The sequence below is a fragment of the Onychostruthus taczanowskii genome, unplaced genomic scaffold, assembly GCF_017590055.1.
Source record: "Onychostruthus taczanowskii isolate IOZ18803 unplaced genomic scaffold, ASM1759005v1 scaffold19, whole genome shotgun sequence".
NCBI lineage: Eukaryota > Metazoa > Chordata > Aves > Passeriformes > Passeridae > Onychostruthus > Onychostruthus taczanowskii.
Window position 1 is genome coordinate 8,328,252 of NW_024499128.1, and position 11,537 is coordinate 8,339,788.

The 11,537-nt window shown below is 38.7% G+C and overlaps 1 protein-coding gene across 10 annotated transcripts in view; it reads left to right on the top strand.

Annotated features, from left to right (window-relative positions):
* The window catches only part of SUN1 (Sad1 and UNC84 domain containing 1), a 33,223-nt gene extending 21,778 nt beyond the window's left edge, over nt 1-11,445 (top strand). For 9 of the 10 annotated variants that reach the window (XM_041401469.1, XM_041401475.1, XM_041401470.1 and 6 more), the window contains 14 exons: nt 1,078-1,176; nt 1,810-1,903; nt 2,019-2,077; nt 3,247-3,392; nt 3,543-3,767; nt 4,252-4,338; nt 4,675-4,718; nt 5,603-5,738; nt 6,285-6,539; nt 7,115-7,199; nt 7,610-7,725; nt 8,212-8,379; nt 9,206-9,298; nt 9,725-11,445. In XM_041401469.1, the coding sequence (XP_041257403.1) occupies nt 1,078-1,176; nt 1,810-1,903; nt 2,019-2,077; nt 3,247-3,392; nt 3,543-3,767; nt 4,252-4,338; nt 4,675-4,718; nt 5,603-5,738; nt 6,285-6,539; nt 7,115-7,199; nt 7,610-7,725; nt 8,212-8,379; nt 9,206-9,298; nt 9,725-9,838 (1,721 nt within the window). In that variant the 3' untranslated portion in view covers nt 9,839-11,445. Of the gene's footprint in view, nt 1-1,077; nt 1,177-1,809; nt 1,904-2,018; nt 2,078-3,246; nt 3,393-3,542; nt 3,768-4,251; nt 4,339-4,674; nt 4,719-5,602; nt 5,739-6,284; nt 6,540-7,114; nt 7,200-7,609; nt 7,726-8,211; nt 8,380-9,205; nt 9,299-9,724 lie in introns of those variants that run through there. The other variant, XR_005952442.1, reaches the window with a different exon arrangement.
* The last annotated feature ends 92 nt before the right edge of the window (nt 11,446-11,537 follow it).

Below are 11,537 nucleotides of genomic sequence, written 5' to 3' on the forward strand. Positions count from 1 at the left end.
GCTGACTTTAAATGAAAGCAAGGTATGAGGTACTGGTATGCAGATTATTTGAATAAAGGGGTTTTAACATTTTATTTTTGTTCTAGTGATAGTCAGTTTTTACAGGAATCTTATATAGGGATAGAATCTACCCTGTGAGAGTGCGTTCTCTAGCTTGAATGACAGAGGCATAAAGGATCTGTTGAGTGCTCTTTATTCCACAAAGGAAAATGATTTGAGACACTTCAGTCACCTAAATGATTTGCAAAACATTGGGTTGGTATATCTATGATCCCTCAGATTAACCCAGACATATCTGCTAATCTAAGAATGTAGGATTATTTTCTAAACATATATGGTGTAGTTTGTTCTGTAGAAAGATTGGTCCTGGTCTTGGACATAGTATTTGTTGGCCTCAGCAGGCTTTAAGTTACAGCATTTTATTACAGTGCATTGGATGGGGAGGTTGGTGGTAGTTTTGTTCTCTTTAAGAGATACAGAACTGTCCTACTGAACATCCTTGGGAACACTCAGCTTAATGTAAATTTACTGCTTGCAACCTTTAAGTGGGAATACTTTCTATTATTTATCAATATTTCTTAGACATCACTGGAATTTTAAGTTTTTAATTGTTCTCGCTTCTGCACATTAACCCAGATAATGAACTTCATGTATAATTTTGGACAAATAAGATGCTTTTAAAGTAATGATGTGCTTAAAGCTTGTTTTTGTGGTAGTACTCTTGCTATTCTCTGCTACACTTTGCATGGCATTGTTAGATAAACATATTACAAAATGTAAACTTTGATTTGGGAAAAGTGATATTCTAACTGCACAGGTGGTGTTCAGTCTGTTTATCTCTGTCCATGAGAATTCAGTTTCTAAACTGTCTTGGTTTTACTTGACTTCATATTTATTAGTGGCTTGCTTTGCTTTAAAGTAGTGAAGAACCAAGTTTGAGATTACTGAAAGGTACGGTTTAAAATTCTGCAGAACATGTGATGGGCAGGGGACTGAGTCTGTTTCACTGCATGTACTGAAGAGACCTCCAGCTCCTCTGTGTGTGTTACCACATGGAGTTCATTTGTTGTAATCCAGGTTACTTTATGCTTCACGTGTTGCGAACAGCGGGAGCGACCGGATGGCTTGTGTCGCAGAAGGTGTTGTCTCTACTTTGGCTGGCCATTCTCTCTCCAGGTTACTATTCTAATCTGTGTGTGTGTGTGCATTGCCTGTTCCTTTTGGCAAATTAGGGGACTGCAGGGGCTTACACTAATTCAGCTGTGCTTATGCTATAGCTTTTGTGTCTTGAAATGCATGTGCTGCTTTATTGACCAAAATATGCTTCATGAGAGGGTTTCTGTGTTTCTGTTCACAGGCATTACAGGAGACTGACCAGAGGGAATGAGTGTGTGAATATGGGGTGTCAAGAATAATGGGGTGTGTTTGGTTTGGCAGTCAATTGCTGTATTGGTATTCCTTTTACCAAAAACTGCTGCTGCTAATCTGTTTTTCCTGGAGCATACTGAGGTCTCCAGTGTGTGATAAGTTGTGCTCAGGCATTAATACTGAATTTCCAGTGAGGTAGCGTTGTCATAACAAATGAGCATTTTATCTCTTTGCATGGCTGTTTACCTTGTTGAGTAGCTGTTGTTGCAATGCTGTCATACTTGTGGTATCTAGATGTCAATATGCTTTATGCATTGCCTTATTCATGCATTTCTCCAGTCTGCAAAGCATTGTTGGCCACAGCTGCATGTCCCTCTGCTTGGTTTCTTTGAACATGTGCTGCAGTTATTACATTTCACACTCCCACCTTTTGTCTTCTAGGGAGGGCAGCTTCTGGCATGTTCAGGTTGCTTAGAACTGGGTGGTATCAACTTGTTACTCTGATGTCTTTGCTCAAGGTGTTTCTTGTAAGAAGGTGTGTATCCTTTGAAATAATTGTTTTGTGAGCAAGTTATTTACCCAGTTATAATATAAATCAATTAATTATGGTAAGTATGTTCTTTCTTGTAAACTGTCCTCTCTTTCTCTAGATGCCTTCCAAAGAACTACAGGTGGTTACTGTTTCTTATCCCACTCCTGTTTCTACTAGGTATGTCAATTGTTCCCTTGTAATACAAATCAGTGTGTGTACTACAGCTGCTCCAAAATAGCATTTTGAGTTGATTTATGAAGAAGATGTAGAACTGAAAAAGAGCAAGTTTGTTTGTGAACAGGGCAGTAATTCAAGCTTCCAGGGTACTGACAAGTCAGCAAGCTTTCCCCTTGTCACAAAAGCAATATCCTTGATTTAATTGCATAGAGCTCTTTAGAAAAAGTGGCTGAGAAAGTAAATGCACTGGAGTCCTTTTTTTCTTTACCTCCCTTCATTGGAGTAGCAGTGAAAGAGTAGGCTGGGTAGTTATTGCTTTGTCAGTCTCTATAGAAGTGTGGTTAAGTTTTTACCAACTCATCCAAAGTCTTTCCTTTGCTCTAGACCCTGCTTTAGTTGCTTAAGATACTGCTGACTTTAGAGTGGTTAGTAGACAGTATTCCAGCCAGCTGTCAACTGAAATGAAACACATTGAAGTACTTACCAGAAGTGCTGGGCCACTTCTGAAAAGCAGATTCATGTCTTTATGACTCTTAAAAACTTGCAGCTCTTTTGTGGAGAAGATGAAGCTTCTTGGAAAATTACAGTGGGGATTCAAAGTCCTTTGTATAAGGGTGGAAAAAGAAAGAATTTACCCTGTGTAGAAAATGCTGCTACTTCCCACTAAGATATTGCCAAAATAAGTGTAATCTCGTGAAATGCTGTTTTATTTCTACAGAAGCCTAAGTTTCTTCCAATTTTTATTAGCTCTTATGCAACATGATATGTAGTAAGTGTATCATGCAACATGTTTTCCATGGAGATAAAGAGGAGCATTTACATCTGCCTTCAGAAAATGTGGCCTGTCTTAATCAGCAAAGGTGACCAAGGTGCCTGGGAAGCAGTAGTATGAGTTTAGGCTTGTACCATGATACATAGAAGTGCAAGCTGCCTGTCTCACAACTATGTGAGTGGCACTGATGGATGTTCCCTAATATTCTTGAGTGCTTGATTTAAGAATTTTAAAGCCGGCTCATGGTGATGTTTGTTTAAACTGGAGCAGTGTCCATTGTGTGGCACCTGCCTTGCAAACTGAAGGTAGCTGTGTCCTTCAGAAGACCATTTGTAGGTATAAGCAGTTGGAATGGAGAATTCTTTTGAGCACATGTTGCTTTTTGTTTCTGTTCTAGGTTTGTGGTTCTGGGGGCTTAATAGCTTCATTTCATTATTACCTCCATTGAACTGGACAAGAATTGGCAGAATACAGAGAGCAGATGATTCTGTTTGTGTTTCTGAACCACAAGATGATACTTTTCATTCTGTGCAACCTCCAAAGGTAAGGGAGAACAGTCTAGGGAAGAACTTGCATATATTTTAAGGTCTCTTAACTTTCATGTCTTCAGTATTTTGCAGTAGCTGCTTGTTGCACAACAGTAATGTAGATAAATTGATTTTTATATATTGAAGCATTATCTTTCTATTTTAGGATACCATAAGTATCTTTGACTTTGGTCGTATAAGTGAGCTGGAAAAGCAAATGGCCTTCGTGTCTGACAGATGCCATGACCGAAACAAAGAATACAACAAAGTGATGAGCCTACTCCAGAATCTTCAAGACCAGGTTGCCACGATGAGTGACAGAAGTGAAACATTGAATTTAATAAAAAATGTCATGAGTCAGTATCTTAAAGATATGAAATTGGAGGAGAAGGTAAGACAGTCAGTTATTGATGTTTCCTGATACAGACTGTTCTGTTTTATAAATGCAGATTGTGAGCGATTTGACTGGAGGATTCTTTTTCTGCTCTGGAAATAACCAATAAGTAGTAAGGATGAGGGAGTAGTTGTGGGCATTTGTTCCTCCTTTGTTATTGCTGACAAAGGATTCATTCCAGACAGGTGGCCTAAAGTAGATTCCTACATTGCTGAAAAGCTGCTAGATTTGTCCTGTTTCTGTACTGATAAAGAAGACTATAGGAAGGACTAGTGACAAAGCAGGGATTTTGTGGTAAACTTCCCTGTATATAACCCCTACTGCAGCTAAATCAGACTTCTGTATTTATTACAGACTGTAATTTCTCACACTACTTGCAGGATAAATCACTTAAAGGTCCACAGAATGGAATGAAAAGTGTACTTTGCAGAAAATATCAATTACCAAAATACACCCCTTTTTTCTTCTCTGTTTTTTTAAGACTGACTTCCTGGCTTTACATAAAGAACATGAGGTGCGCATCCGGACACTGGAAGAACTTCTTAGAAAACTCTCAGCTGAATCCAAGGTATTGATAGTGAGCTTTGCTGACTTGTTCTGATTGTAACCTGTTGATAAAACACACTGACTTTTCCAAGCAACAGTTTCCTTTACTGTGGCATACACAGTTCCCTAAGTCTCAAAACTTGTTTGTATTTGGGTTCCCCCTTCTTGGAGAGGGTTACATTCATTCCAAAGTAACCCTCTGTATAACATTACCTCGTTATACAGAGGCACAAACACAATTGTGTGCGCAGTCCCATACGGGTGGTGCTAAAATTTGTTTTCATATAACATTCTTTATACTCTTTGTTTCACTTGAATTTCTTTGTATATGTTAAAACTTAACTTTTGTATTTTTTAGGACATCCAGAAGGAGTTTGACCTAGCCAAATCAAAATCAGTGAGGTATAAGCACTTTTCAAATACATTTTTCTTTTTCACTCCTAATGCCAACTGACAGTGATCCTTTTCTTATGTCAGTTAACAGACCCTGCAAGGTTGTATTGTCAGCAAGAGCACTTCTGTCTTGTACTGGATTTCAGCTGTGGTGCTGAACATCAGCACAGGACCCTACTTGAGTGTGGGGCAACGCTGCAACTACATTTTCATTAGAGAAAGCTATATAGGATAGGAGGATGAGGGACTTAGCATCCTCTTATAAATGCATTCGTTTTCCTTCAGATCACTTAGTGAAACATGCAGTGACTGCTTTTGATGGGCTTTGTATTTAAATTCTTGAACTGTATCAATTCTAATTTTTGTCTCTTTGCTTATTTGCTGAATTGCCATTTGAATTAGAACTAAATGTAAAATGGCTTTAGAATGATAGTTGAGATCTTTTTCAGTAGCATTCACTGGACACTGATCTGTATTGGTCATATATGAGTTGCCATTTGTAACTCAGCACTGCCTCTGCAGTTACTCTGGTTTGAGGTAGCCTGAGACTTACTCTGACCAATGACAAACTCACACAAAGTTTGACTGGTTTGCCAGAAGCCCTTAAATTCCCCCAACTCTCTATATGTTTGAATTATTAACTTGTCAGCCTGGTGATAATCTGAAGTCGTCACAGCTGGATCTTTCCATTACTTCAAAATACTTTGAATATATTAATTCTAAGTATGCCTTAAGTAACAATATGTTAGAAGTTCAAGTTCTCTGTGTGTATGTGGTGAACAATTGAACTAGAAGAACACTTTGTATTAGACAAGTATATTCTCACACCTTTGGAATTTGATGGAATGATTCCAGCTATTCTTTCCTAACAATTGACTCCTTGTTTTTGTCAGAGATGATGATCAATACAGTCTACTTATGTCCAAAATTAAAAACCTAGAACTAGAGCTGGCATCTATGAAATCAGAGCTGGTATCTGGCGAAAGTGCGAAGATGAGTTGTGAGAAAATGGATGTCATTCATGAAAAAGTAGGTTCAGCAACTTCTCTAACTGTCCCAGTAAAATTTGATACTACTTGGGTTTGTTCACTAACTTTCTTGAAATGCACTGCAGTCGGTAACATGGGGGTGGTACTAATATTGAAGAATGACAGTGTTGTATGTAGGGTTACTGTGAATTTTTCCATTAGTGAATAACACTACTAGAGAGGAGTTTATTGCTTGTTTTCTACAATGGCAGGGGTTTGCTTGGAAGTTATGACATAGTAGCAGTTCTCTGCACAGTACTTCGTTTATGTATTTTGCTAACCCGTGGAAATACAGAAAAGAAACTCATGTGAAAGCAAATTTGATTGGTTATCTGAGAATTAGTTCTAAAAAATCCTGCCTAAGTTCTTTCGAAGCCTTTTAAGAGGTCTGACTGGAATGCAGCCAACAAAATACAACAATACTGAGATGGGATTATCAACTTAAATAATGACTTGTGATAAAGGTCTGGCTGTGTGCCTGTTGCATATTTTTATATATATATATTTATAAAAACTAATAATTATAATTATTAATGGCTTCTATTAGGTAGATGCCCAGGTGAAGGAATCTGTCAAGCTAATGCTTTTTGGTGATCAACAAGAAGACTTGCCTGAATCACTTCTCCAGTGGCTTACTTCCAATTTTGTGAGCAAAAGTGACCTACAGACTTTGCTGCGGGATCTTGAGTTGCAGATCCTCAAAAATATTACTCTCCATACGTCTGTAACAAACCAAAAAGTAACATCTGAAGTAGTTACAAATGCTGTGACTAATGCAGGGATTTCTGGAATTACAGAAGCGGTGAGTGATTTTAAGGTCTCAAAAGTTCAACTGAAACTGGAGAGAGTTTTTTCATGGGCATTTTGTGGAGCATGACTGTCAACATAAATGTTAATGATTTTAGGAGATGTCAGGAATATCAGCTGAAATGAGGAGAACAGCAGAAAATGCTTTATTGAGTGTATTCTTGCAGTGTCGATTGTTGCCTGTTGTCAACACTTGTGTTTTTTTTGAAGTGTGCTATCTTGAAAATTGAATTCCCAAAAAACAAGTACACGAAAGAAATGCAGCTCAGGGCCTTGGGAAGAAGGAATGCAAATTAAAAAAAAAAAAAAACCAAAAAAAAAAAAAAAACCCCAAAAAAACCCAAACAAACAACCCTCAGTCAATTTTCAGTATGAACTTGTATTTTAAGACAGAGAGCCATCCATTAAAAATGGCCTCTGTCTTGACAGAGGCTTTCAAGGACTTGTGATGAAGTGCAGCATCTCAAAAAGATGCTTGCAACTTCACAGATATGTAAATATCAATTATTTTATTGCTTGATCTTATTGAAATATTTTTCCTTCCATTCTCTTGTATATGTACACCTCTAGCAAGCACAGATTATTGTAAATAATGCACTGAAACTCTACTCTCAAGACAAGACTGGGATGGTGGATTTTGCCTTGGAATCTGGAGGTAAGTAGTAGAGGAAACACCATTTTACTATTCATGCTTTTAGTAGTATTTACTAGAAATATTAAAAGGAAGAGTAAAGCTTAGTAGAGCAATTTTATGTGTTGCCTGATCATCAGATCATTGCAATCTGTGATGGTGTTTACAGGCCTGTACATCAGCCTAGGTGTGCATGGACATGAATAGAATAGTTCTCAATATGTCTACAACTGGATAAGAAAGAAATGAAAAACCTTTAACCTGTTCTTAAAATAACATTTAATCTGATAGAAACATTGTATCACAGAAAATTATTAGATCTTCACAATATCTTTTATCTGTTATTCATTAAGCTTTATATAAATCTCTGCCTTAATTGCTCACTCCTTCTTGAAGACTTCTATTTCTGCTCACCTTGATCTGTCTTTTTTGAGGTGGCAGCATTCTGAGTACTCGCTGTTCTGAAACCTATGAGACCAAGACAGCATTAATTAGCCTCTTTGGAATTCCTCTGTGGTACTTCTCTCAGTCTCCCAGAGTGGTGATTCAGGTAATTAAAGGCCAAGTAAACAAATGCAGCAGTGTTATTTTGTGTGGCGTGGTTTGGGTGGCTCTTTGGGTGCTGGGTGTATCTCTGTAGTATATTGGGGCACAGGTACTTGGAGCTGTGTTCCCAAGAGTGGGATTGTTCTGGCAGTCCCTGGACACAGCTTAAGTCCTAGTCTATCAAAACTGAGAGTCACAGGAAGCTTGGGTGGTGCACTGGGCTTGTGCAAAGTGGGAGGGCTGGGAGGGTTCCTGTTGAGAACTAATCTCAAGGCAGGTCTTCAAAACACCGCTGGTGGCTCAGGAGGGTGATGCCTTCCTGAAGAGTTCCACCAAGGAGATTATTTCTGCACCTTACTGTTTAAGACTGACCCTAAGAACACAGAATTCATTACAACTCATTATTACAACAAAAATAAACTAGAAAACATTGCAACATTGTTTCTATTGTTGTGTCCCATCTTGTTCTCTCCACCTTCCTTCTGTGCAGCCGGACATGTATCCAGGGAACTGCTGGGCTTTCAAAGGATCACAGGGCTATCTTGTGGTGAGACTCTCCATGAAGATCTATCCAACTGCCTTCACATTGGAGCACATACCAAAAACTCTTTCACCAACAGGAAATATCACCAGTGCTCCTAGGAATTTTGCAGTATATGTAAGTGTGTCTCTGAATTTAAGTTGATGTTTGTACACAGAATATTTGTGTTACATACCTTGGAGAAGAGTAACTTGAGGAAGGACAGCTAAAATGATGATAAACTGTTTCACTCATTGCTCTTAAAAATTGCTTTTATTTGTGAGCTTTGAGATTATAAATAAGAAGTGTTGCAACTAATTTTGGGTGAGCTGTTTCTTTACTCTTGCTCTATACAGTAGTAAACACTTCTGGAGGGAGATGTTTTTTTATTTGATCTAGTTTTTTCATACACTTTGTTTCATCCTCCTTCCCATTCTTCCTCTCTCCACCCACTATCCCTCCTATTTTGTCTCTGCACCTTATCTGTGATGTGCCTTAAATAATTTTTTTAGTTCACTTTACCCAGCTACCACAGTTGTGTAGGCAGGACTTTGGAACAGAACAGACCACAGGGTATATCAGAGAACAGTTACAATATCTGAGAACTTTTTGTCAGGTTTTTCTAAATGCTTCAACAGTCAACTGCAAGCATATGAATCTTGACTTCAACCTTGATGTTTTCTCACTGTTTGTCCTGAGCAGTTTATATTGTGCAGTGTGATATGGGTTTAGCCATGAAAACTAAAGGATTTGACCATGGGAACACATAAACAGCTCAACTATTTACAGGGCAGGAAACTGGAATACAAAGCTGTACTTGAACTTTAAATTACATGGGAAACATTCTGATCCTGGCTTTATAGACCTTCAGGTGCTGTCTCTTGATACTCTGTGTAGGCATGCTTCTAGTTTGGGTTGGATTGGAAATCTGATGGAAGCAAAAATCCTTATGCTGTTGTTACAGGGTCTGGATGATGAATATCAGGAAGAAGGCAAACTTCTAGGAGAGTATGTCTATGATCAAGATGGAGAACCACTGCAGATGTTTCCAGTGATGGTAAGTCTGGGCTGTAAGATTTAAAGTGTCAGGAGAAACCTACTTTTATTTTCTACACTTGTGTGCAATGCGTAGTGAAGGGAAAAGCCTTGTTCTCATGTGGGCACTGTAGAAGCTTAGGTAGAAAGTATCTGCCTCTGCCTCAAACCTGTGGCCTAAATAGATGAGAGTGGAGGAAGGTTTGTTGCTGTGTGAACACAAATGGGGGGGAAGTTGCTAAACATGGGAAGAGTCTGTTCCATGCTGCTTCAGACTCACGAATAATTGTAAGGCAAGGGAGGTTCTGTTCAAAGGAACAGAAAATTCCCAAGGCATAGCTTAGGTTCCTGCAAGTACCAACAGTCATTAATAACTAAGAAGGCTTCAGTTGCAGCTGTTTGTGCCAGAACCCTGACACTGGCTTGTGTTTGCTTTTTCCTTCTCCAGGAGAAAAATGAAGACGCATTCCAAATAGTGGAGCTGAGGATTTTCTCTAACTGGGGCCACGCAGAGTACACGTGCCTTTATCGGTTCAGAGTGCACGGGAAACCTGCCGAGTAATCCACACTACAGCTGGGGGTGGCTGCTTTGTACATTTTGTTCCTAATCTGTATATACTGGGAAGCCTACAACACTGGAATCTGTAAAGGACGAGGATGCAAGATGCACACTGCAGAGCTGTTGATCCTCTGATAAAGGCAGAAGACTGTCAGCAGAAATGTATAAACCCCAATTTTTATTTGCTCTAAGGCTCAGCTTGTAATTGCCAGCTCGCTTCATATTTCTGTGTCCATGCTGAGAGAAATAATGCATGCAAACAGCTCTGGTTCATAAAGCCCAGTTGGCAAACAGGTGACACACGTTTTATTACAAATGAATGTATAGGTTTTTTAAAAAGAATAAACCACACTTTCTGCAACTAGGAATCTGTTCTTTTTTAATCCAGGACTTAACTGCATACTTTTGCTAGCTTGGCACCATAAGCCAAAAACTGTGGTACATTTTGAACACTGACTGTGGCTAAAGGTGTCCTTCAGTTGACAGTTGGTTTTAACCTTTTTGGTGGATCCAAAAGGGCTTCTTTGCTACATGTTGAATATAATAAATACTACTGTCAGGGAAAGCTAACACAACCAAAACCAGTTGAAACACCAGCGACTGAGAATGCTTTACTGTAATTTGTGACCGCGAATTGCTCTAAAAGTCAGGGATAACTTTAAGTAACTGAAGTTATTTAAGGGTTTTTACCATGGCAACTTGGCCAGTTTGTTCTTTTTTTAGTGTCAATCCCAAATCGACCTTGATGTACTGACTGACTGGCTCAGAGCTGATAAGCCTGCTGAATTGCTCAGTAAACACTGCTGTACAGCAGTTGCACTACCTTAGTTTGTCCAAAGTGATCTCTTTGGGACAGGATTTCCTTAGACTGATTGATTGTTTACTCCATAAATATACTGTGAGAATTCAGTGTGTGGAAAACAAGCCTGAAGTAATTCTCGCTGCGTCACATTTACCAGAGGGACTCGAGCTCAGTGCTGCTGTTGCAAACACGGGCATTCCTGATCCTCCTCACAAGCCTTAGTCGGGTACCAGATGAGTAGAGTTGCTCTTGGAAACAACATTTTCACATAGAACGAGGTGAAACTGCTTATTGCCCCCCTTAGCCTTGCTGCTTTGAAGATCCTTTTCGGAAGAGATTCCTGAAATTCACTTGTTCGCAGAATTTTTATCTTGCTGTTCCTAGTGCATTTTGTAGTTACACAGAACTGTTACACATGGACCTGCTGACTGGTTTTCTGAATTGAGTTATGTATGTTGCACAACAGTCCTCGAATGTTTGAAATACAAAAAGTCTCCATGTGAAGAACTGTTTTTCACTCGACCTAGAGACAGAACCTATGGCCTACGCAGAGGAGTAGATGACACATGTACAGGTGTTTTCATATTATAGGTTACTTATTTAAAATTAGAATTATCCTGTATAAATTGAAATTAGGTAGCTGGGGGGGAATATTTTGAATAACACTAACTTATTTTTAAAAAAGCAAGATAGGACTTTGTGCAATGTATTTTTGTAAATGCTTTTCAAAATGTCTGTTATTCTTTGCTGCCTCCAAACTGACAAGATGCTATTGAGATGTTTAAATAAAGAGTTTTAATTTTTGAAAGTGCATGTAATACTTGAAACAAGAAATAAAGCCTCTTTTCTGTTTGGGTTTTTTTTTTTTTTAATCAGCTGCTTAAATAAGTGAGGAACTAT